Source organism: Eutrema salsugineum, unplaced genomic scaffold (assembly GCF_000478725.1).
Source record: "Eutrema salsugineum unplaced genomic scaffold, Eutsalg1_0 scaffold_19, whole genome shotgun sequence".
Classification (NCBI taxonomy): domain Eukaryota; kingdom Viridiplantae; phylum Streptophyta; class Magnoliopsida; order Brassicales; family Brassicaceae; genus Eutrema; species Eutrema salsugineum.
This window is the reverse complement of record NW_006256838.1, coordinates 1,760,012-1,782,643: the sequence shown is the minus strand read 5'-3', so window position 1 is coordinate 1,782,643 and position 22,632 is coordinate 1,760,012. Positions and strand designations below refer to the sequence as shown.

Below are 22,632 nucleotides of genomic sequence, written 5' to 3'. Positions count from 1 at the left end.
GGTTTTTGACACAGAATCATAGGAGTTTTGGATTAAAAAAAATGAAAAAGCCCATAATTTTTATGAACCGCTCCTTATATAAGACCTGCAAGAGACGGTCTCATAAACCACGTGTAAACAGATTATTGGTTTGTTCGGTTTTTTTTTTATAAGTTTTTTTTGGGTTTTTGATGTTTGCAGAACAAAGATGGAAGCCAAAATGGTTCGTGAAAGACATGCAGAAAAGAAAAAGGGTCAGGATATGCCGGATGTATCGCGAGAATCGTTAGTTTATCGCTTGGAAGATTCGATTTCTCATCGAACCCTAGAATTTGAAATTGATTTTTCCATCTCGATTGAGCATTCCAAAAACCTTCAATGGTTTATGAGTTTCTATTTTCTTTTTTCCTGGATCTAATTACAGAATCGTAACTCAAACATCTCTACTACTTTCTTTTTCAAGTCTCTCTGCAGACTCAAACATCATGTTTGATGTTTAATGCTTTGGAATTCCTGTTTCAGATTTTGAAAATTAAGTCTTTGCTCTCTGTTTGTTTGTTGTGATTAGGATTCAATTGCAGAAGGCTCTTTCCCAGGGATACGACGACTGCACCTGGACTCTCCAAACTAAAACTGGGAGGTAATAACATTGGTTTCACTAATTATGTTTAGGAATCGATAGTTGCATTGTTCACATTGGTCTAGCTCATTTTTGGTGATGTACTTGCTCATTTTTAATGCAATTTTTGGCAGTGGTTCTGTTTGTAGCATAGAGTGCTTGAATATATAGTCTCCTCAGTTGCGTTACATGCGTGTTCCCTATGCCTTCTACTTGGTTGAATATTTTTCCATTTATTTACACTGTTCGCACTTGACATGGAAGCATGGTTTCGTTCACTTATCTGAGTCATTATGTGAGTTTCTAAATGTCTGTTTATCTTTGCATGAGAAACTTCAGCTTGAAACTGCCAGATTGTATAAACTTGCTGGAATAACCACTTGCAGGTACAGTTTGCTGCTTCAGATCTCCGTTTGATAACCACTTGCAAGAAGCAAAGAGATGTCGAGAAAAAGAAGAGGGGAGGCAGAAAGCTGAAGCAGCTCTGTCAAATAAAAATACAGACAACTGCTTTCTCCACTAGAAGAAACAGCGGATGACTCTGTCGTTTTGAATGTGAAGCCATTCATTTAAAAGAACGAGACTACAAACGGGAAATTAGGCGTTAGCCATGTAACATAACAACACCACAGAGAAGTTGTGTTTATGGATGGCCACACCACAGAACAACACGACAGGGAAACAGAACAATCTTACGAAGTTGTGTTTCTTAAGATTGTGATCTCTTGCTGTGTAGTATGCAATTGATATTCAAATAGACTTTCTGATGATTTATAACATATCAAAGTGATAAAACAGAACAAATTTTTGTAAGAATCCTAATGAAGTTCACTAATGGAGGAAGAAAAAAAGAGAGGTTCTTAACTATTTATTTGATCAAAAAAAATTATTAAAAAATTCTTTAAAACCTCATGAAGAGGTTCACTAATGGAGATGCCCTTAGTGCGTATAGAGATTCAGGAATCAGGGTTTAAGGAACCCACTCGCTTGCCTAGCTGGCTGCCTGGCTGGCTAGCTTGTGTCATAGATTTGTGATGCAGAGCATAAACCAGAAAATAACCAAACCATATGTAATCATAAGAAAACCAAATTAAGCTGAATTACTGAACTTCAGTCGGTTTACTGAAACTAAAGTGAAATTAAACCGACCCGTTTATAATCTAAACCAAGATATTGTATTGTATCAAATTGAAACTAAACCACAGTAAACAACATTATCCAAAATATGGTCGTTTTGGTAAATTTTCGCCCAGCCAAACCAATTAGCTATTTGAAACCAAACTCAATTCTAAACCAAAAGCCGTTTAAAAACTTTTTTCAAAGATCTACTACTACTACTACTATATATGCATTGAATATTCAAAAAGAACGAGCTTCCCTCCACAGTCAACTAACACAGTTGTCAACCACAGAAGCAAGACACGTTTCCAACTTTCCACATCACAAATGAAATGTGTCGATCGAAAGATCCATCGTAAACATCTGTTAACAATCTCCAGCTTCCACCTACTCAATATACACACTAGCACTACGTAACACATGGTACATATAAAAGTGTAGTGTAGTGCCTGATCCTAAAGCCGAAAGTAAAAATCATACGTACGAAAAATGGAGACTTACGTTGATGCGAGTGGTGTGGACACGGCAGGCCCAACAACAACGACGGAGACGGCCGCGAACGTGAGAACTAGCAAAAAGAAGTTGAACGTTATGGTTGCGATTGACGAAAGCAAGAACAGCTTTTATGCGGTGGAATGGGCTGTGCAACATCTCAGAGATGTTATTAGCTCCGAACCGGAAACCGGTCAGGAAGGCGGTTTACTTACGTTGGTTCATGTTCATCCAACGTATCTTCAATACATCTACCCTTCTGGTGGAACCGGTGAAGAGAAAAACTTCTCTTTTTTTTTTTTATCTATTTTTAAATTCACTATTTGCACATATATACTAGGGGAATTTATTCACACAAATATTGAGAGGATTTGAACATTGATAGCATCGGCGCTGTATGCGACAGACTCAGTTCCTGAATCAATGAAGAAAGCACGCGAAGAGAGCACGACCAGAATGTTCACACGGGCATTGGAGATTTGTCGTGGCAAAATGGTGCGTGATTATGAATAAAATTATGTAAAAAGTTTTATGAAGTTTAGATATGGTTTTAAAAAGTTTTAAAAAGTTTTTTAAAAAAAAGTTTAGATATGGTTTTTTCCTTCAAAATTCAAGAAATTGTTGTCGTTTTGCAAAACATGATTTTCATTTTTTTTTTTAATATTTCGAGTTTTGGTTTTGTGTTTTGTAGGTGAAGACGGAAACGATGATATTGGAAGGAGATCCTAAGGAGATGATATGCCAAGCGGTCGAGCAAACTCACGTGGATCTTCTTGTTGTTGGTAGCCGTGGACTCGGCATGATCAAAAGGTTACAACTCTTTATCTCCTCTTAACTAAAGAGTAGAAATATTTATTTAATTTGCGGTAATTAATTTGGGATATATATGCAGGGCCTTTCTTGGGAGTGTCAGTGATTACTGTGCCCAACATGCCAAATGTCCAATTCTCATCGTACGACCACCTAGAGAAACCTCAGCTACCGAGGACCACAAGAGCAAGTGAGAAAACCTGTGATAACTACTTTTCTTTTTTTTGAATGTGACACCTACTTTCTTTTCACTCCTCTTTTGTATGAACAAAAATATATAATGTCAATAAACAATTTGTTCATTGTAATTGCAATCACATGACACGAAACAATTAGTTAACCGAATCAAAACCGAACTAATTCAGGTTTCTTTGGAAGCTTTCTGAAAATAAGTAGGTTATTTTGCCACAAAAACGAAACTAAACCCAACCTTTCGTTTGTATAGATTCTGAACCGGGAAACCGGTTTTGATGGTCTGGTTAAAGAACATCCTTAGAGAATACAGACGCTATACACTTTCTAAATGCAAGTAAAAAAACATGGAACGAGACACAAGCGTTGCAATACAAGCCAACTTATGACTTGTTCGGACAACTTTTTATACTTGTTGGCTCATTAAGATCTCCACAGCTACGTTTAGATCGTCATCGCCAGCAGCAAGTGCAACCTCCACTTGTGTCTGAAGCAAAACCAAGACACTTTTTAAGACATTTACTTCACAACTTGTTACGGTCCGGTATAAATCAAGAAACGTACCCTGTCGAAGCCCATCGCAACGAGTTTCTGAATTTGTTCTTCGGAACCAGCAACACGACCCTGCGTCTAACAGTTCAGTCAGAGAAATTCTTATAGATGCCTTGAAAGTGCTCCGGCCTAAGCCAAGGAACTAACCTGGGGCTGAGGCTGGACTGCTGCATTTGCTATTGGCACCTGTCTGCAAAACGTTGACAAAAAGCAACGGAGGTCAATGAAATCGTGCATAATAAGCAAATAAGTTATACATTGTAGAAATCAAATACCTTGCGGCGGGGATTGGCTCTGCCATGCCGGTCACAGTTGAATCAGAAAGGCGGTCTGGAGTGCTATCTTCCAACAGTCTAGCATGGAGGTTTGGGTCTGTTTCTCCAGCTGGAGCGGTTGGATCACGGGAAGTGCTAAGAGTTCTACCTCTTCCCGGAAATCTACTGTCCTCGGAAGACTGCAAGTGAAGTAGTATGGTTAGATCATAAATGTGACTGCATCCACCAAGTCAAAGAAAAGTGGCTGACAAGATTAGCATGAATGTACCTGATTAGATACTTCCCTCTGTGGCAACCATGAAGACAAAGATCTCCAGGCATTTCCTGTAGAGAAACCACTGTTCAAAGAAAATGTCAATAGAATGTTCTCTAGGCAAACAGTTCAGTTTTTGTATATAGTTAGGGAATCGCACCTGGATGTTGCGTTTTGTGCAGAATAAGTGGGCATGTAGCTGGAAGGATTCCCGCCAGTGCACATAATGAACTTGGGTCGCCTAATTAGGCTAGACTGGAACAGAACATAGAATCTGAATAATCAACGACTAATTCAAAGATAAACGTATGTATTGCACCACTCACAGCCTCATATCAAAATTGATAGCAAGACTAGAAAGTTGTTGGCAATTAAAGTTGTAGTGAGTAGCTGAGAATAAAGCGGTATGACTTTTTGATTCTCGATGGCTTTTCATTTAACAAAATAAAAGAAGCTTTAAGAAGCCTGATGCGCTGGAGTACATACCATCCAGGAGGCTGACTCAATGGTGGTGAAAAATGAAGAGCCGGGCATCAGGAAATTGAAGAGGCCATAAGAATCTAAAATCCAATGCGACTAAAATTAAATGCACGTTTAGAAAGAAAAAAGCAATGAATAGGTAAAAAAATCATACATGAAAATCCAGACAGGATGCCACAGAGATGGCCAAGCAGTGAAACTTTTGTCATGAGAAGCTGGAAGGCTATCAATAAGATCCATGGATATCTGCAAAATGACACAAATTTTACATCATATGTGCAACAAGAAAGGTGGACATTAAGATGCCAACAAGCAAGAAAATGAGCTTACAGTTTAGCGGGCACGTTGAAGAGACCAAACACACTGCACAGAGAAAGAAAGCAGCAAGTCAAGATACAACCCACACTCGGAAAGCATTAAACGGCATATCTTAAAAATATATGAGCAAAAGTCACTTTCACAGGCATGTGGAGCATTAACATGTTTATAGAGAATGTTTCTGAAGTCTCAAGACAAGCTCATATTTGCTTGCACTTTAATCTTCCAGAGCATACTAAACTATTTAAATAGCCATAGAAGTGTTACCTCCTAGAGGTGACTCCACTGAGACTCGTCTCTATGACAATCATAGAAAACAAGATTCCAGAGAATCCAATCGCGCATTCATTCATGAAATGATCATATTGATAGAAAGGATTATATCCCGCCAAGGATGCTATAAGAAGATGCAATATGGCATTGGTTGTTGCCAGTAAAATTGTCAGGTAAAGCAAGCGAACAGATCCCATGATTCTCTCCAGTTCGGAGCCCATAGGAACCAATGCCATCATGTTGAACAGAACATGAAGCAGCGATCCATGGAAAATAATGGCTGTATAGAACCTATAAACTGCACAACAGATAACCCCAAAAAGAGTGAGTAAAGAAGAGAAAACAATCAGCACAGTTCAGGCATTCTAAGTAAAACGCAAAGACTTCACCTAAACCAGTTTATCAGACAGAAAATAATGTAATTTTTAATGCCAATAGAAATATCAACAACCTTGGATAATTTGTTTCAAAAAACAGAAATCAGCAAAGTTAAGAACCGATTATACATGAAATGCAAGCCTCAATACTACGAGAAGAATACCTTGGAACCGCGATATAATTGCCGAGGGTAAGAAGCATACTTCATAGAAAGTGTCATATCCAGTTAAGAGGCATATCAGGTAGATAATCCCACAAACTACCACCACTGATGACGTGAGGAAAGGTATTGCATTCCACCATTGTCCAACTCTAGTTTGAACCCCAGCCTTATAAGAAAATAAGAATCCACAGCAGAATCAAAAAACGACTCTATTACAAGACCTTTGTCACTTTAAAAACTAAACCTTGTGCCAATTTCCTACTTGTCTGGACATGGAAACCTGATTGTCTGATTCCATAACAGATAATCATATATTTGACCTTTTTATTGATTTCAGATATCTTGAGCTCCCAAGTGTGATATACAATAATAGTCTGATTCAGAGTCACAGTTTTATAGTAGAATAGTGGTGCTTTCTTATTCAAAGCTTTGAAGTTGTATTACAATACCTAGAACTCGAAGAACTAATGAAACAACACAACTTCACGGATCAAATTACAAATTCCTAAGGCAAAAGAATTTGCCACAAAGCTATGCCGAATCCAACTAAAGACTAGTTCATTCTTCCGAAAGAAACAGCCACTTTTAGAGACTTTAGCAATCGGCCATAGCTCTTTCACTAGCAGATTCTCGGCAATCAACCAAGCGAAAACTTCAGGAATTTCTGGTTGAGATCAAGGAAAATAGTTGAGCAGATGGGAAAATTTAACGGATCTCACCTCGGTAACAATGTTCGGCCTCATTTCCAAAGTCGCGAGAATTAGCCCCCTTCTCTTCTCTGCTGATTGTGTATTTGAATTTCGACGACTATGGAAGAACCTTACTTGTCTCGTTTCTCTCTCCACCGTAAGACTCTTCTCGAGATCTTAACTTCTTCGCCCGGTTTATAACTTTGGTTCCGGTAGAGGCTGGCAAACCGAATCAAACCGGTTTTTATTTTATTTTGTATGTTTTCCAGTTTTAAAAATTCGTAATGTTATTAACCGGTTTCTGTTGTCTTCGTTGGAGCTGCTACTTTTGTGTTAAATTCTTTTCTTTAAGCATCATGTGTATATTGAACCGATAACGAGTTGCTCTCTTAACATAACAAGAACAAGACAGGAAAGGAAGATTACGTCTCTTACAGACAAAAAAAATTGCTCTGTTTCTTGTGATCAGAAGGATAAAAGAACCAGCACTGGTTAACCAAAGAACAGTGTAAGACAACTTACAAGCAAATCAACATAGATGGTAGATGAAAAGATGGACAAGTGACACACAACTAGCTGTCTTCTTCCAAGCCCCCTAATCTGGTGCCTGGATCGTAACTTATAAATAGTCGAAACTCGTTTCCGAGTTTGCTAGAGTGATGAGGCTTAAACACACAAGGGCGAACACCCAATAGCTCAGCCGCCCGATCTCTCTGCACCTCTCCTGCAAGAGGTGTAACATCTCTCAGTTAAATAAACATAAAATCCTATGAAATGGAGAAAACAGAAGTTATTGATTGATGTACCTGTGAGTAGAAGCAACAAAGGATCCACTGGACTTGCGAGGAACGAAATTGTTTGGCTAACTCTTTCCAAACATTCTCTACTCTGCCAAGCATAAACAGATCAAGATCACTAAGCTGCTGACTAGAAGGTACTCAAAGACATTTATGTTTCGAAGAGTGGCAAACAATAGCAACCCCAAACCATCATAGATTACTGATGTGCTTACAAGCACTTTATCCCGGAAATGTATTGGATGATAACGTTAACAGGGCAGAGAGCCACAAAGCATCCCTCTTTACGAACCGAGAATTAAGCCATGACCATAATCAACTGATAATACTCCATTGTAAGAGTAGATCTTTAAACGTTCAAACAATCTGTTTAGCAAAAAAAGCATACTCTTTTTTCTTCACGTTGTTCTAAGTTATGACTTTCTATAATCTTTTAGAAATACTCTACGATAAAAGAGGTTGAGACTCGATAAATGACACTGTCTAAGAAATGCCCATCAAACATAAGCTTATTGAATGTTACAAGTTGAGAACTTTAAAAATGGGAAACAGAAAAGTTAAGAACTTGAAGAAAGGTTACCAAGTAGGGAGGATCTGCAACGATGATATGGAAGGAATGTTTCAGCTGCAGTGGCAGATCTTCTGGTTCGTTGTAATCATAAAACGTAAATTCACTTCCATATCTCTCGAATCTCATATCGTACTCCAACAATTGCACCTGGAGACTCGGATCCCGTTTCTGATCCAATCACACATCAAATCAGCAACAGCAACAACAAAAGTATCCATATTTAGCAAAACGGATTCGATACAAATGCAGGGTATTTCTTAAATTGATCTATAGTAGTACCTTGAGATAAACGTAGAGAGTAGGGCAAGCGATGCAAGCAACTCGACAGCCTGAGAGTCTACTGGAGAGAGTGACCACTTCCTCAGCTACAGTATCTGCGGTTTCAGGTTCGTACCAGAACTGGCTGAGTCTCCAATCTTCCGTAACCAGCTCAACTTTATCGGAATCCTCTTCTCCGGCGACTGAAGACGCCGGCGGCGTGCTCGAGACTGTCTTGTTCTGGTCGGCTAGAAATTCATGGAGCGCCGCCAATGCTTGAGAGCTCAACACTAGCGGATCGTCATCTTCAACATCTCTGTCTCGTGGAGCTGGAACTTCGCCGTTTAGTTTCCGGAGCTCATCTTCTCCTTCCATTGAGTTTGGGATTCGGAGTTTGGGATAAAGTCAGATTCCTCGGCAAGGAGAGGAGTTAACGGACACGACCCAAAATGATTTTTTAGGGGTTAGGGTTTTGGTTTAATTTGTTTAAAGGGACACTACAAAAATACCTCCGTGATAAACGACGTCAATATAACTGGACGGAAATCAAAATGCTGTCGTTTTGGGTTTGACTAGCCAAATTTAGGAGAAATGGGAAGCCAGCAAATAAAATTACATTGCGATCGTGAGAGCTCCTCTATGTTTAGTAGTTTGAAGAAAAAAACAGAGGATTCTATTTTCTCCCCGCCAATGGAACACATTCACGTCGATAGATTGAGATTTCATGAGAATCTCTTAATCAAAAAACGGCCGCCATTGTCGTTCTCTCTCACGTTCCCATCTAATCCTAGACACCAACCCCATTCAAGAGTTTTCGTACGCTTTCTCCTCTTTTTTTTTCAGGATTCTTTTTTGGCTCTGTTATGTTCCTCCATTAAAGTACCTCTTCTCTGTCTCATTTCGTCTCATGTGTTCTGTTTGACTCGAGGTTTGATTCTTTGACCCTTTATTGGTTTCTTTCTCCTGAAATACAGAACTTAGGAATCTCGTGCTTTTGGGTCAATGTTTATAAGATTCAAGTATAAATTTCTGTTTTTTTTTTTCTTTTTTCGGTGGTTAGAAAAGGCAAAGCATGAAACTTTAGAAACATGATGGTGACCATTTTGGAAAAGTGGAGTGCGTTATGTGTGTTTGATTGGTGATCTTTTTGTGTTCGATGTAATGTCTCAGAGGTGATGGTGGTTATTTGAATATCTGACATTTTCAGGGACGTAGCAAGGAAATGCTTGAATCTGGCTTCGAGTGAAAATGGGTTGGTATTCGTCACGAATTCGATTTGTTTTTGGAAGATTTGGCGATCTAGACTGAAAATTCAATGCATTAGTTCTGAGATACATTTTTCTTGGTTCTGCAGAAATGAAGACCATTCTTCGATCGATCAGCTTTAATGACAATGAATCGGATTCAACCATCACTGAATCACCTGAAACTATAAAGACGCTATACAACAGATCCCTTAGCGTCAAAGGGACACAACGATCTAGAATTTCTCCAGGGGATGTGGAGAACAATTTTTCTGGAAAACCTTTAACTTTTATGAAAGAACATGACAGATATAAAACGCGAAGATGGAAACCGTTTCTCGACAACGATATTGGAAACGAGTTTTTAGCTTTATTAGGTGACGGAAGATACCAAGCTGCGTTGAAGTTGCAGAAGGTTTATAGAAGCTTTCGAACCAGAAGAAGGCTAGCTGATTGTGCTGTAGTCGTTGAGCAAAGATGGTTCGTAGAGCTATATATAATTGTTGGCATTGTATTTGTAAAGAGAACACAATTATATTTTTAGTGACTAAATGGAATTTGCAGGTGGAAGGCACTTGACTTTGCTGAACTTAAATGAAGTTTCTATTTCGTTTTTTGAAATTTGAGAAGCAGAGACAGCAGTTTCACGCTGGTCTAGAGCAAGAACAAGAGCTGCTAAGGTGACAACATTAAGTTTATCAAACATGTCGGTTTGATGCACGCATTTTCTTCCCTTGATCCAATCTTTAATTAATGATTTGACAATTTTATCGCCTAGGTGGGTAAAGGCTTGTCAAAAGACGAGAAAGCTAGGAAGTTGGCTTTGCAGCACTGGCTTGAGGCAGTAAGAATACTATAGTACACTTTGTTCTTTTCTGTGGCTGTAAGTTTCAAGTAAAGCCATGTGATCTTAATTTTCTAGCTTTAACAGATCGATCCTCGACATCGCTATGGCCACAATCTGCAATTTTATTATCATGCTTGGCTCCACTGTGACAGTAAACAACCCTTTTTTTATTGGTAAATTTGCTATCACAATCAAAAGTTTGACTGTATCAGGAGTTCACACGATTTACGAGCTAACATCCAACTTTGGACATGTAGGCTTGACATTGGACAAGGAAAAGAATTAAACCACGAAAGATGTCCAAGATCAAAACTTTACCAGCAAAGCATCAAGTATCTTGGTCCGGTGAGTTTTACTCTCTACTTACTGTGCTTGGTAGACCTATTCTGATGAAATTCAGATATTCTCCTCAGCCAACTTTGGTAGAGCAATTATCTTTTTCGGGAAAACAAATACTCTTGCGATGTTGTTGACATACTTGTTAGATATCTTTTTGGTAAAGTTTTATTCTTTCACACGAACAGACTGAAAGAGAGGCATATGAAGTGGTAATTGAGAATGGGAAACTAATATATAAGCAAAGTGGGATAGTTCTCGACACAAAAGAAGGTCCTCCGGATGCAAAATGGATCTTTGTCCTAAGCGTGTCTAAAATATTGTATGTTGGAATGAAGAAAAAGGGGAACTTTCAGCATTCGAGTTTCCTGGCCGGGGGAGCCACATTATCTGCTGGAAGAATTGTGGTCGATGATGGTGTTCTTAAGGTGAGAGAATAAAGGAATTTCCATTGGACTGTTCCTTGTTTATTCTTACGGAATAGAAGAGAAGTAAGACTTGGTTAAAACTCTTTTAAGTTTGAGTTCTTCGGATGATCTTTTTAGGCAGTTTGGCCTCACAGTGGACATTATCTTCCAACAGAAGAGAATTTTCAGGCGTTCATGTCGTTTCTTAGGGAGAACAAGGTAGACCTCACCAATGTAAAGGTAAATCCATTCCATTCTGAGTTTTAAGTTAACAACATTTCATATTTTTGGCTAGGCTGCATGATTCACGCAATTACAGAGACTTTCTTTTTCGTTTTCTGTAGAAGAGTCCAGATGAAGAAGATGGAGAAGCTCTTGCTAAGGTCAAGAGAATGCCTTCAAGAATCAAAGAGACCGAAGAAGAACCATGTGACTTTGTGGACGCTGAGACCGGTGAAAGTCCAAACGCTGAACCGAACAGTCATCCAGAGCTACAAATATTAACAAGGTTCCATTCAAAACTTTCAAGACCGAAGATTGACAACCACATGACTGAGGACGATCAGGATGATCAAGAAGAACCTGAAACGCCATCAGAACAAGGGTATGAGACAGCAGAAGAGACATTCATAGCTGAGGAAGAGTTCACATATCCAAAATCGAATCTATTCGATGAAGACATTGAAGAATACGAGAAGCCTGTCCCGAAGGAAAAGATAATGAAACGGATAGATTCACACAAGGGAATTAAATCATACCAGTTAGCTGAGCGGCTACATTCGAGATGGAGTACTGGTGCAGGCCCTAGAATCAGTTGTATGAGAGATTACCCTTCAGAGCTTCAATTTAGGGTTCTTGAACATGCTCAGCTATCTCCAAGAGCTTCAAGCTCTTCTTCTAACCCATCTCCTTTTGCCCCGGTTAGATCACGAGGAACAAGTCTGGGGAGAAGTCCTTTGGCTCAAGAGCTTGAGGGGCTTTAGGTCTAAAATGTATATGAAGCAAATGCTCATTGATGAAGTGACCGGCTTGAATATTTTTTCATTTTTTGTTACGCAAGGTGCAGAACTAATGAACAATGATCTTCTTAAGTGCCTTCCTTCTTCTTCTAGTCACCTTTACATTATTATTTCATATTTTTGTCGTGTGGTTATGTTGTAATTCACTGAATCATATATTGTCGATGTCCCTAATGATCTTTGATCTTCATTAATCTAAATCAATCAAAACAATCCACTCTATACTGATGCTGTTCGTTGGTCAGTCTGTCTTTGGCGGTAGCGACCAGTGGCAACGACCAAAAATAGTTTATTTAGCTGATGTCGTGTAAAACCAAACCAAACGCTGCGACCAGCGATCCAAATTTTGAGTCGCTAGTTAATTAAGCGATGCGTTTTGGATCCGATAGAAAATGTGAATATTACTAAAAAGCCCTTGAGTTTTTTGGGAAACCACATAAAAAACTAACCCTAAATCGTGTTCTTCTCATCGTGTCGTTTATTCTTTACATCAACTCTTAGATTTGGAGCTGCTCTCAAGCTTGGTAATCTCTCTTCTCCAGGTGAGTTCTTCCTCTCCATTCGTTTGAAGCCCACTGTTAAATCTGATTTGATTTTGGTGATAATCTGATTTTGCCCAATTGATTGGTGCGGCGTGAGTGGTTTTGAGGAGTTACGAATCGATTTTTTCTTGCAAATAGCTGTTGCTCACTTTTGTTGAATCTGTTATTGCTGTGATTGTAATTTTGAGAAAATAGAAAACATTAAGCAGATAGATATGAATTGTAAATCATCGGAAGTTGTGAATTCACCTCTGTTTGTGGCCTCCATTGTCAATTTCAGTTTCATGGCTCTTATTAATTTGATTCATGTTTCTCGTGTTGGCTCTTGTTCCACTGATATTGTGGTTGCCTCGAGTTACTTTATCTTTTCAGCTAGCTTATTTTGCAGTGTCTTTCGTGAAATGCAGGTTCTCCTTGCTTCCATTGCCTAACGTTTACCTCTCCCGCTAAGAAAGATGTCTAAGTTCTTTGCTCAGGTTTCGCTCGAATCTTCTATACTTTTCAGTTACCTATTTAGTATGGTCTATTGCCTTGACCCATTGGTTTTACTTACATCACTTTCTCATTGCACCTTGTTCACCAGACCGGAAGTGACAGTGAATATGAGAGTGACATCGAGGAAGAGTTGGAAGAGGTTCAAGATACCAATGCTGGTGGTGCCGCACGTTATCTTCCAGGTGCCAGTGATAGTGACGATGAGGATCTCCGTAAACGTGTTGTTCAGCCAGCCAAAGACAAGCGTTTTGAAGAGATGGTTAACACCGCCGAGCAGATGAAGAATGCCATAAAGATCAATGATTGGGTTAGTCTACAAGAGAACTTTGATAAGATCAACAAGCAGCTGGAAAAGGTTATGAGAATCACAGAGGCTGTGAAGGCTCCAATCTTGTACATCAAAACCCTTGTGATGTTGGAGGATTTCTTAAATCAAACTCTGGCCAACAAGGAAGCAAAGAAAAAGATGAGCCCTAGTAACTCCAAGGCCTTGAATTCAATGAGACAGAGATTGAAGAAGAACAATAAGCTGTATGAAGACGAAATCAACAAATATAGGGAGTCTCCGGAAACCGAGGAAGTGAAGGAATCTGAGGATGGAGATACGGATGATGATGGCGATGAAGAAGAGGAGGATGATTTCGAGGAAGATGTGAATGTGGAGGCTGAGTCTGAAGAGGAGGAAGATAGCAACAAAGGTGATCCATCTTGGGAGAAGATGCTAAGCAAGAAAGATAAGCTTATGGAGAAGTTGTATAATAAAGATCCTAAAGAAATCACATGGGAATGGGTCAACCAAAAATTCAAAGAAATTGTTGCTGCCCGTGGCAAGAAGGGAACTGCCCGCTCTGAACTGGTTGATCAGCTTACACACCTGACGAGGATTGCCAAAACTCCAGCACAGAAACTTGAAATCTTGTTCAGCGTTATTTCTGCACAGTTTGATGTGAACCCTGGTCTCAGCGGACACATGCCTATCAATGTCTGGAAGAAGTGTGTGAATAACATGCTTACAATACTGGACATTCTTGTCAAATATGATAACATCGTTGTCGATGACACGGTTGAGCCTGATGAGAATGAAACTTCAAAACCAGAAGATTATGATGGAAAAATTCGGGTCTGGGGAAATCTTGTTGCATTCGTGGAGAGGATAGACACTGAATTTTTCAAGAGTTTGCAGAGCATAGATCCTCATACACGTGAGTATGTGGAGAGATTGAGAGATGAGCCGATGTTCTTAGCTCTTGCTCAGAACATCCAGGACTACTTTGAGCGGTCTGGTGACTATAAAGCTGCGGCAAAGGTGGCCTTAAGACGAGTTGAACTAGTTTACTACAAGCCTCAGCAAGTTTATGATGCCATGAGGAAACTGGCTGAGCTGGTGGTAGAAGAAGAAGAAGATAGTGAGGAGCCCAAAGAGGAAACTGGACCTCCTTCTTCGTTCATTGTTGTTCCAGAGGTTGTTCCTCGTAAGCCTACCTTCCCAGAGAGTAGTCGAGCTATGATGGATGTTCTAGTCTCCCTTATTTACAAATATGGAGATGAACGGACTAAAGCTCGTGCGATGTTATGTGATATTTATCACCATGCTTTAGTGGACAACTTTGCGACTGCTAGGGATTTGTTGCTAATGAGTCACCTGCAGGACAATGTTCAGCACATGGACATCTCAACCCAGATCCTCTTTAACAGATCCATGGCACAGCTTGGTCTCTGCGCGTTCCGGGTTGGAATGATTACTGAGGCTCACAGCTGCCTCTCTGAGCTGTATTCTGGTCAAAGGGTGCGGGAGTTGCTTGCTCAAGGTGTCTCACAAAGTAGATACCACGAGAAGACTCCCGAACAGGTAAATCTTTTTGTTTTTTGTATTATTTATTATTTGTCTGTTGCATCTCAGGTTCATCGAACTTGGTTTCCTCTTAAGACCTTGGATGTAGCCTAAGGCTGTTTTTAGTTTCTTGTAGTTCCTTGTAGTGAGGAAGGAAGTTCAATATCAAATGTAGTTTTCCTTATTGTTGTGTGGTAAACTTCAATTCGTTTGTTCAGTTGAGATTTTAGTTCCCTATTTGAGGAATAGTTTAATTCCCTGTATATCTGCCATTTTTTATGGGTTTGTCTGAACAGACAAAACTCTTTTGTCTTTTGGGTGGTGACGTAGGTTCCATGATAAAGGATTTGGATTTCTTCCCCGAATAGTGGAAAACATTATAGAACTTAGGACTCATTATGTTGAACATATAAATTACAAAATGTTAAGATTAGTATGAATAAAGGGGAAGCGTTTATTTATGATGTAAATTTAGTTGGTCCAAGAGCATCTTGGTTTGGCATCATTGTTTCTGCTCTGTTAAGTATGGATCGTTTAAGATGATACATGTCAAGTAATTAGTATTAAGTCGAAAATCAACTAGATATAGGTGTTATAATTGGTTTGGTGGTGAGATTCTCCCATCCATTGTGGTTTTTGATCTGAATTTTAGCTTAACTAAATGTTGATATCAATAATCGTGTTTTGCCATATTTTATGTTCATTCATATCAAAATGGTTCAATGATTTCCTATGTTATTCTCTCAGCTGAATTTATCTGTTCAAAGTGACATTTAGAACTGTAAAACTCGATGTTCATTGGTGTTTCTAATTAGATTTAAAATGGAGCTAACTGTTTACATCCTTTTGGTCCCACCAGGAAAGATTGGAGAGGAGACGACAGATGCCATATCACATGCACATAAACCTTGAGCTTCTCGAAGCTGTTCATCTCATCTGTGCCATGCTACTAGAGGTCCCTAACATGGCAGCCAATTCTCATGATGCCAGACGCAAAGTGATTAGCAAGAATTTCCGACGCCTGCTCGAGGTCAGCGAGAGGCAAGCATTCACTGCTCCTCCTGAGAACGTCCGTGATCATGTCATGGCAGCAACCCGAGCCCTCACCAAAGGAGACTTCCAAAAGGCTTTTGAGGTTTTGAACTCTCTTGATGTTTGGAAACTGCTTAAGAATCGGGAGACCGTCCTTGGTATGGTGAAGGATAGGATCAAAGAGGAGGCTTTGAGGACTTACCTCTTCACATACTCGGCCTCTTACGAGTCCCTAAGTCTGGATCATCTTGCCAAGATGTTTGATATCTCTGAGAACCAAGTACACAGCATCGTGAGCAAGATGATGATCAGTGAAGAACTTCATGCAAACTGGGACCAACCGACACGTTGCATTGTCTTCCACGATGTTCAGCACAACAGGTTGCAAACCTTGGCTTTCCAGTTAACAGAGAAACTTGCTGTTCTTGCAGAGAGCAACGAAAGAGCAATGGAGGCTAAGACAGGCGGTGGCGGTCTGGATCTGAGCTCAAGGAGAAGAGACAACAATCAGGACTATGCAGGAGGAGCTGGTGGTGGAAAATGGCAAGACAATAATATGGCTTACTCGCAAGGCAGACAAGGTTACAATGGCGGTGCTAGATCTGGTTACGGTGGTAACAGATCATATGGGCATGGTGGTCAGACAAGAGAGTGGTCTGGTCAGAACCGAGGGACAGGTGGGTATGGAGGAAGAGGTGGAACAGGGAACAGAGGAATGCAGATGGATGGCACGAGCCGTATGGTAAGTCTTAACCGAGGTGTGCGTGGATAGACTTACTTTGATCACATTCAATTACTTAAAAAGCCAAAGGAGGAGAGAAATCATAAGACTTTCTTGTCAGTCTGTAATAAGACCGAGAAACCATTTGGTTCGACTTTTTGTTCTGTTTTAGTTTTTATTGTTTGTCGTAAGAGATTTTGATCTCATTGGAGGAACCCCAATAGATGTTGTCCCTTCTCTTCTACCTCGAAATTGACAATTTTTGGTTGCTTATGAGTTGCTCTTTTTTATGCTTATGAATTTCTTGAGGGGTGAGATTTTTTATTGAGGAGATGAATTTCAGGAATTATTGAGTTAAGAAGCCATAAATAAATCAAAGTGCCATTTAATTATTTCTCGACTTACAAATTAGAGGTCAGAAGTGTAAACAAAAATATTATAAAGAATTCTTTACTTATCGTTTACACTAAAAGTTTTATTTTCAACACACTAATCGTTTGTTTAATTTGTCTTCTACGTTACACTTTATTTTTACAATTTCTTGTAACATATATGGACTCTTATACCGGCCTATTAGGCCCATCAGGGCATTGTACTTAACCTAGATTCCCTATGTACTCTATATATACATTCCAGTGATTAATAAAGTTTCTAAAAAGTTTTCACAACACGTTATCAGCACGATAAGACTCTCTGAGCGAAAAACCCTAATAAATCCGGCCACCACTAAAACCCTAAAAGCAAGTCGAAACTTAAAAGACGCATATCTTCCAAACCGTGAGGAACCAGAAGACGATCTACATATCAAATCGAAGCCCTCGACGAGACGAATCTACTGGTGAAAACCGTTTGTCGATCCAACGTCGGACGCGCCCTCACGCGCACTTACAGTACACGACGATCAACCGAAAAAAAAAACCAGATCCGAGTTTTTCCTTCTTCAACCAGCAGCTTCTCCAGTTTTGGTGATCAATCCTTGGAATTTGTAGCGGCTAACTGAGGTCTATTAGCTCCCAGTTTCATTAGCCTGTCAGAAATCCAAAGGTGGAAAAAGTATCTTCTAAAACTGAAAGCCATAGAACATGTTGTTTAAACACTTCAAAACCCTATAAAAAAAAAAAAAAAAAAAAAAAAAAAAAAATCGATCTCTAATTGATTGAAAGTGTTTGATACTCTGATGATTGATTGATAACTTGTTGATTGATTGTTTAAATTACAAGTTTATGCATGTTCAAAGGTTTTAAACTCGTTTTATAAAACCCTAATCTACAAAAACCTAACAACCGTTTTTGGCCATGTTTATGGCATAAACCTATTCGATTTTCTTCATGTTTAATAAGCTTGTTGCAGCTTATTTGATTGTTGATTCTCTTGCTTGAAACACTTGATTGAATAAACTAAGAAAATCAACCCTAAATCCTAAGCTTGATTCACGATTTTGTAATCTTCAAGGCCCATAAAACCCTAGATAAAACCTTACCAATATTCGGCTCCCCTAGGGTTCCTCCTAAACCGCCTAAAACCGGCTAAACCTGGTTCTCATTAACCGAAATTATATTCGGCTTTAACCGATTAAATCACAGCTATTAAACCGACATCATGTTCGGGGTAACTAAAACCATACCCTTTAAAATTTACTATTTCCGAGAAAGTTCCCTCTAATAGAAAGTTTCCTCATATAAAAACTTTCCTCATATAGAAATTTTCCCGACATAGAAACTTTCCTCATTTAGAAAATTACCCAAATTAGAAACTTTCCAAATTTAGAAACTTTCCTAAAATAGAAATATTCTCAAAATAGAAAGTTTCATCATCAGCATTCAAAATTTTCTCAAAACAATCCCTAACAAAATCAATCTCATGTTTCAGATGTCAAACATTCAGAAATGTGAATTCGAGGCCCTTCACGTCTCCGGGGATAACTACCTCGAGTGGGCCCTAGACATGCGCTTGTTCCTTGCATCGAAAGAACTCGATGCATGTATTACCGACGGTAACACCGCATCCCGTAAGGGACAGTCTCAGGCGATATGTCACATACGCCATCATCTGGCCCCGAGCCTTAAGCAGCAATATCTCACTCTTGAGAATCCACTTGAATTGTGGCAAGCGCTGAAAAAGCGATATGACCATCAGAAAATGGTCCAGTTGCCTCAGGCAGATTTCGACTGGAAGAACCTTCGGTTCCAGGACTACAAATCCATAGATGATTACAACAACGAACTCTTTCGTATTGTTGCCATCCGGAAACTCTGTGGCGAGGATGTGACAGATAATGATCTCCTCGAGAAAACATTATCCACATTCAGCACAGAGAATGTTGTGCTCCAACAACAATACCGTGCAATGAAACACACATTGTACGAAGACTTGTTGTCATGTCTTCTCCTCGCTGAGAAGAATAACCAGCTGCTTATGAGGAACAGCGCTATGAGGCCCCCGGGATCGGCTCCTGTCCCAGCTTCTCGTCAAGAGTCCTACCATGTTCAACCCGATAGATCCTCAGATCACCGCCGTGGACGTGGTAATGGACGTGGTAATGGCCGAGGACATGGACGTGGCAACCGACCTAACCTCAGTTATGGTCCTGGTCGTGGTCGAGGCATCACCAAGCCGACCCGCCACACCAACCCCGATCACTCTGCTTGTACCAGATGTGGGATGTTCAACCACCCAACAAAGCAATGTCGCACCCCCAAGATCCACTGCGATCTATATCAGAAGTACGGAAAAGCTCCTGCTGAAGCCAACATGACTCAGCCAGTCAATGCTGCTAACCTGGAAGGTGACGACCTCCTTGATGATGAGAACACCACAAACGAGCAGACCGACCCCATGGACTATGAAACAGCTGATCTCCTCGATTAATTCAATAATCTGAAACTCTGATACAATTTGATTTTGTTCTTTATTTTTTTTTTTTCATTCATTTTGGGATTTGTTTCATTTTTTTTTCCATTTGCCTTTATTCTCAGACACTGCTTTACTTTATGATTTATCACATTTTCTGAATTCCTCAATACTGAATTCTATCTTCTATTCATAATGAAGCACACCAGCAAATGGAAACCATAGTCGTAGATAGTGGATCCAGCCACACTATCTTAAGAAACAAAAGTTACTTCATAAACCTAACCTATCAAACCGCAAATATTAGCACCATCGCGGGTCCCTCAAACCTTATCGAAGGATATGGCCATGCCTATGTGTTGCTATCAAATGGCACACAACTTGAAATACCAAATGCTCTATATTCTCCTAGTTCGAAGAGAAATCTTCTGAGCTTCAAGGATATAAGACAGAATGGTTTCCACATAGAAACCCAAGGTCAAGGGAACAAAGAATCCCTCCTAGTCACTAAAACCGTAGACGGCCATAAACAAATCCTCGAAACCATACCCGCGCTCTCTACTGGACTTTACCATGCTAAAGTCAGTATGATTGAAGCTAATACCACTCTCAAAGCCCGGTTTACTGATTATACTATTTGGCACGACCGGCTCGGTCATCCCGGTGCAAATATGATGCGTAAACTAATTCAAAACTCTCAAGGGCATACCCTCAAAGAAAACCGAGCTTATCCTCAACACCTCATGTGCACAGCTTGTTCTCAAGGCAAATTGATCACTCGGCCTTCACCAGTTAAAATCTCTAAACAAACACTTCATTTCCTAGAAAGAATCCAGGACGATATCTGTGGACCTATACATCCATCTTCCGGACCATTCCGGTACTTCATGGTCCTTATAGACGCATCGACCCGTTGGTCATATGTTTGTCTCTTGTCCTCTCGGAACCAAGCCTTCGCTAGGTTCTTGGCCCAAATCATCAAATTACGGGCCCATTTCCCTGCCTTCCCACTAAAGACTATCCGCCTTGACAATGCTGGTGAATTTACCTCACAAGCGTTTAATGACTACTGTATGGCCATGGGGGTAACCGTGGAACATCCTGTAGCACATGTCCATACTCAAAATGGATTCGCTGAATCATTCATTAAACGCATTCAATGGATAGCCCGACCATTACTCATGAGATCAAAGCTCCCGGCCTCAGCATGGGGACATGCAGTATTACATGCTGCTGAACTCATACGCATCCGGCCATCTAGTGAACACAAATATTCCCCATCCCAACTACTCTCGGGTCATGAGCCAGACATCTCCCATCTCAAAACATTTGGGTGTTCAGTATATGTACCCATTGCTCCACCACATCGAACCAAAATGGGACCTCAAAGAAGGATGGGAATATATGTTGGTTTTGACTCTCCCACCATCATAAGATATCTCGAGCCAACCACTGGAGATCTCTTCAAGGCCAGATATGTGGATTGCCAATTCGATGAATCGGTATATCCCTCTTTAGGTGGTGAGACAAACAAGCTGGTCAAAGATCTTTCATGGAATCAAACATCATTAAATTGGCAAGATCCTCGGACTCTAGAATGTGATTCAGAGATCCAAAAGATTATTCATTACCAAAAGCTAGCTAATCAATTGCCAGATTCCTTTGCTGACCCGACCAAAGTAACCAAATCGTACATCCCAGCTTGTAATGCACCAGTACGAATAGCTGTCCCAACGGGACAGACCCAAGTTGCTACAGAGTCTGCACCACGTCTCAAACGGGGCAGACCTCTCGGTTCCAAAGATAAGAATCCCCGGAAATCAAAGAAAGGTGCAATAACCGAAACCGGGATTCCTGCAATATCAGACATAGCCGCGGCTGAGACTCAATCTAATGAACCCTCAATGGAAGTTCGGGACGCCGAATCTCCAGGTTCAGAAGATAACAATGAGATCTCCATCAATTACAATATGTCCGGAATACAATGGAATCGAAATGAAGTCGACTTAAATGCACTCTTTGCATACAAAGTAGCACTTGATGTTGCGCTCACGCAAGAGGATCTAGAACCCATGTCAATAACACAGTGTACACATCGAACAGATTGGCTAAAATGGAAAGAAGCCATAAACGTGGAATTAAAGAGTCTCAAACTCAGAAACGTGTTCGGTCCGATCATCCGGACCCCATCACACATCAAGCCAGTGGGCCACAAATGGGTCTTTGTGCGCAAAAGGAACGAACTCGGTGAAGTCGTTCGATACAAAGCACGGCTTGTAGCACAAGGATTCTCACAGAGACCCGGAATCGATTATGAGGAGACTTATTCTCCAGTGGTGGATGCAACAACATTCCGATTCCTCATAAGTCTGGCCATAAGAGAAAATCTTGATCTGCGGTTAATGGATGTTGTAACCGCATATCTCTATGGGCCCCTGGACAACGAAATATATATGAGACTCCCAGATGGCATTGAACTAAAAGACAAAAATGCATCTCGAGATCAATACTGCATCAGGCTGAACAAATCCTTGGATGGACTGAAACAAAGTGGGCGTATGTGGTACAACCGCCTCAGCGATTACCTCATCAAAGAAGGCTACAAAAATGACCCCATCAGTCCATGCATCTTCATCAAGAAGTACTCAAACAAAGGATTTGTAATCATAGCAGTATACGTGGATGATCTAAACATCCTCGGAACATCTGGTGAGATCTCCCAAACAGTCGACTGCTTAAAAGCAGAATTCGAAATGAAAGACCTAGGCAAAACAAAGTACTGTTTGGGATTACAACTTGAGTACATCAAAGGAGGAATCCTTGTGCATCAATCGGCTTATATCGAAAAGGTACTCAAGCAATTTAATATGGACCAAGCTCACCCATTGACCAGCCCAATGGTAGTTAGAAGCTTAAGTGATGACCCTCTTGGTCCCAAAAAGGATGATGAAGAAATCCTTGGTCCTGAAAAGCCATACCTCAGTGCTGTAGGAGCGTTAATGTACCTGGCTAGTCACACTAGACCAGACATATGTTTCGCCGTGAACCTCCTCGCTCGATATAGTTCATCCCCAACTCAGAGGCACTGGA

General features: G+C 40.2%; 5 protein-coding genes across 7 annotated transcripts; 3 read left to right on the top strand and 2 right to left on the bottom strand.

Annotated features, from left to right (window-relative positions):
- Positions 1 to 2,186: 2,186 nt before the first annotated feature.
- On the top strand, positions 2,187 to 3,299 carry LOC18019693 (universal stress protein in QAH/OAS sulfhydrylase 3'region). 2 transcript variants are annotated; one of them, XM_024157214.1, is made up of 4 exons: positions 2,187 to 2,480; positions 2,616 to 2,704; positions 2,901 to 3,019; positions 3,102 to 3,299. In XM_024157214.1, exons 1-4 carry the CDS (start codon positions 2,207 to 2,209, stop codon positions 3,211 to 3,213), a joined length of 594 nt encoding a protein of 197 aa, XP_024012982.1. In that variant the 5' UTR covers positions 2,187 to 2,206; the 3' UTR covers positions 3,214 to 3,299. The 2 variants fall into 2 exon arrangements, with proteins under 2 accessions (XP_024012982.1, XP_006402787.1); XM_006402724.2 differs by having other exon boundaries at positions 2,595 to 2,704.
- A 97-nt stretch (positions 3,300 to 3,396) lies between these two features.
- On the bottom strand, positions 3,397 to 6,742 carry LOC18019692 (rhomboid-like protein 15). Of its 2 annotated transcripts, none has more exons than XM_006402723.2 (12): positions 6,623 to 6,646; positions 5,904 to 6,069; positions 5,357 to 5,660; positions 5,102 to 5,134; positions 4,926 to 5,017; positions 4,778 to 4,851; positions 4,452 to 4,546; positions 4,307 to 4,376; positions 4,039 to 4,217; positions 3,911 to 3,953; positions 3,776 to 3,835; positions 3,397 to 3,698 (listed from the first exon to the last, which is right to left on the bottom strand). In XM_006402723.2, the coding sequence occupies exons 1-12, from the start codon at positions 6,644 to 6,646 to the stop codon at positions 3,618 to 3,620; spliced, it is 1,221 nt and encodes a 406-aa protein (XP_006402786.1). In that variant the 3' UTR covers positions 3,397 to 3,617. The 2 variants fall into 2 exon arrangements, with proteins under 2 accessions (XP_006402786.1, XP_024012846.1); XM_024157078.1 differs by having other exon boundaries at positions 3,413 to 3,698; positions 3,776 to 3,841; positions 6,623 to 6,742.
- Positions 6,743 to 7,003: 261 nt separating this feature from the next.
- LOC18019691 (EEF1A lysine methyltransferase 1) lies at positions 7,004 to 8,669 on the bottom strand. The gene is made up of 4 exons (XM_006402722.2): positions 8,240 to 8,669; positions 7,970 to 8,128; positions 7,399 to 7,480; positions 7,004 to 7,316 (listed from the first exon to the last, which is right to left on the bottom strand). The coding sequence occupies exons 1-4, from the start codon at positions 8,591 to 8,593 to the stop codon at positions 7,165 to 7,167; spliced, it is 747 nt and encodes a 248-aa protein (XP_006402785.1). The 5' UTR covers positions 8,594 to 8,669; the 3' UTR covers positions 7,004 to 7,164.
- Positions 8,670 to 8,982: 313 nt separating this feature from the next.
- Positions 8,983 to 12,158, top strand: LOC18019690 (IQ domain-containing protein IQM6). Its single transcript, XM_024157249.1, is given in 11 exon segments — positions 8,983 to 9,146; positions 9,426 to 9,470; positions 9,573 to 9,942; positions 10,027 to 10,063; positions 10,065 to 10,142; positions 10,241 to 10,306; positions 10,394 to 10,482; positions 10,567 to 10,654; positions 10,834 to 11,073; positions 11,191 to 11,292; positions 11,397 to 12,158. Coding segments are annotated over 10 exon segments (1,713 nt in total). The 5' UTR covers positions 8,983 to 9,146; positions 9,426 to 9,466; the 3' UTR covers positions 12,036 to 12,158.
- Positions 12,159 to 12,539: 381 nt separating this feature from the next.
- On the top strand, positions 12,540 to 16,965 carry LOC18019689 (eukaryotic translation initiation factor 3 subunit C). Its single transcript, XM_006402720.2, has 4 exons — positions 12,540 to 12,613; positions 13,021 to 13,089; positions 13,197 to 14,957; positions 15,799 to 16,965. Exons 2-4 carry the CDS (start codon positions 13,069 to 13,071, stop codon positions 16,741 to 16,743), a joined length of 2,727 nt encoding a protein of 908 aa, XP_006402783.1. The 5' UTR covers positions 12,540 to 12,613; positions 13,021 to 13,068; the 3' UTR covers positions 16,744 to 16,965.
- Positions 16,966 to 22,632: the final 5,667 nt, after the last annotated feature.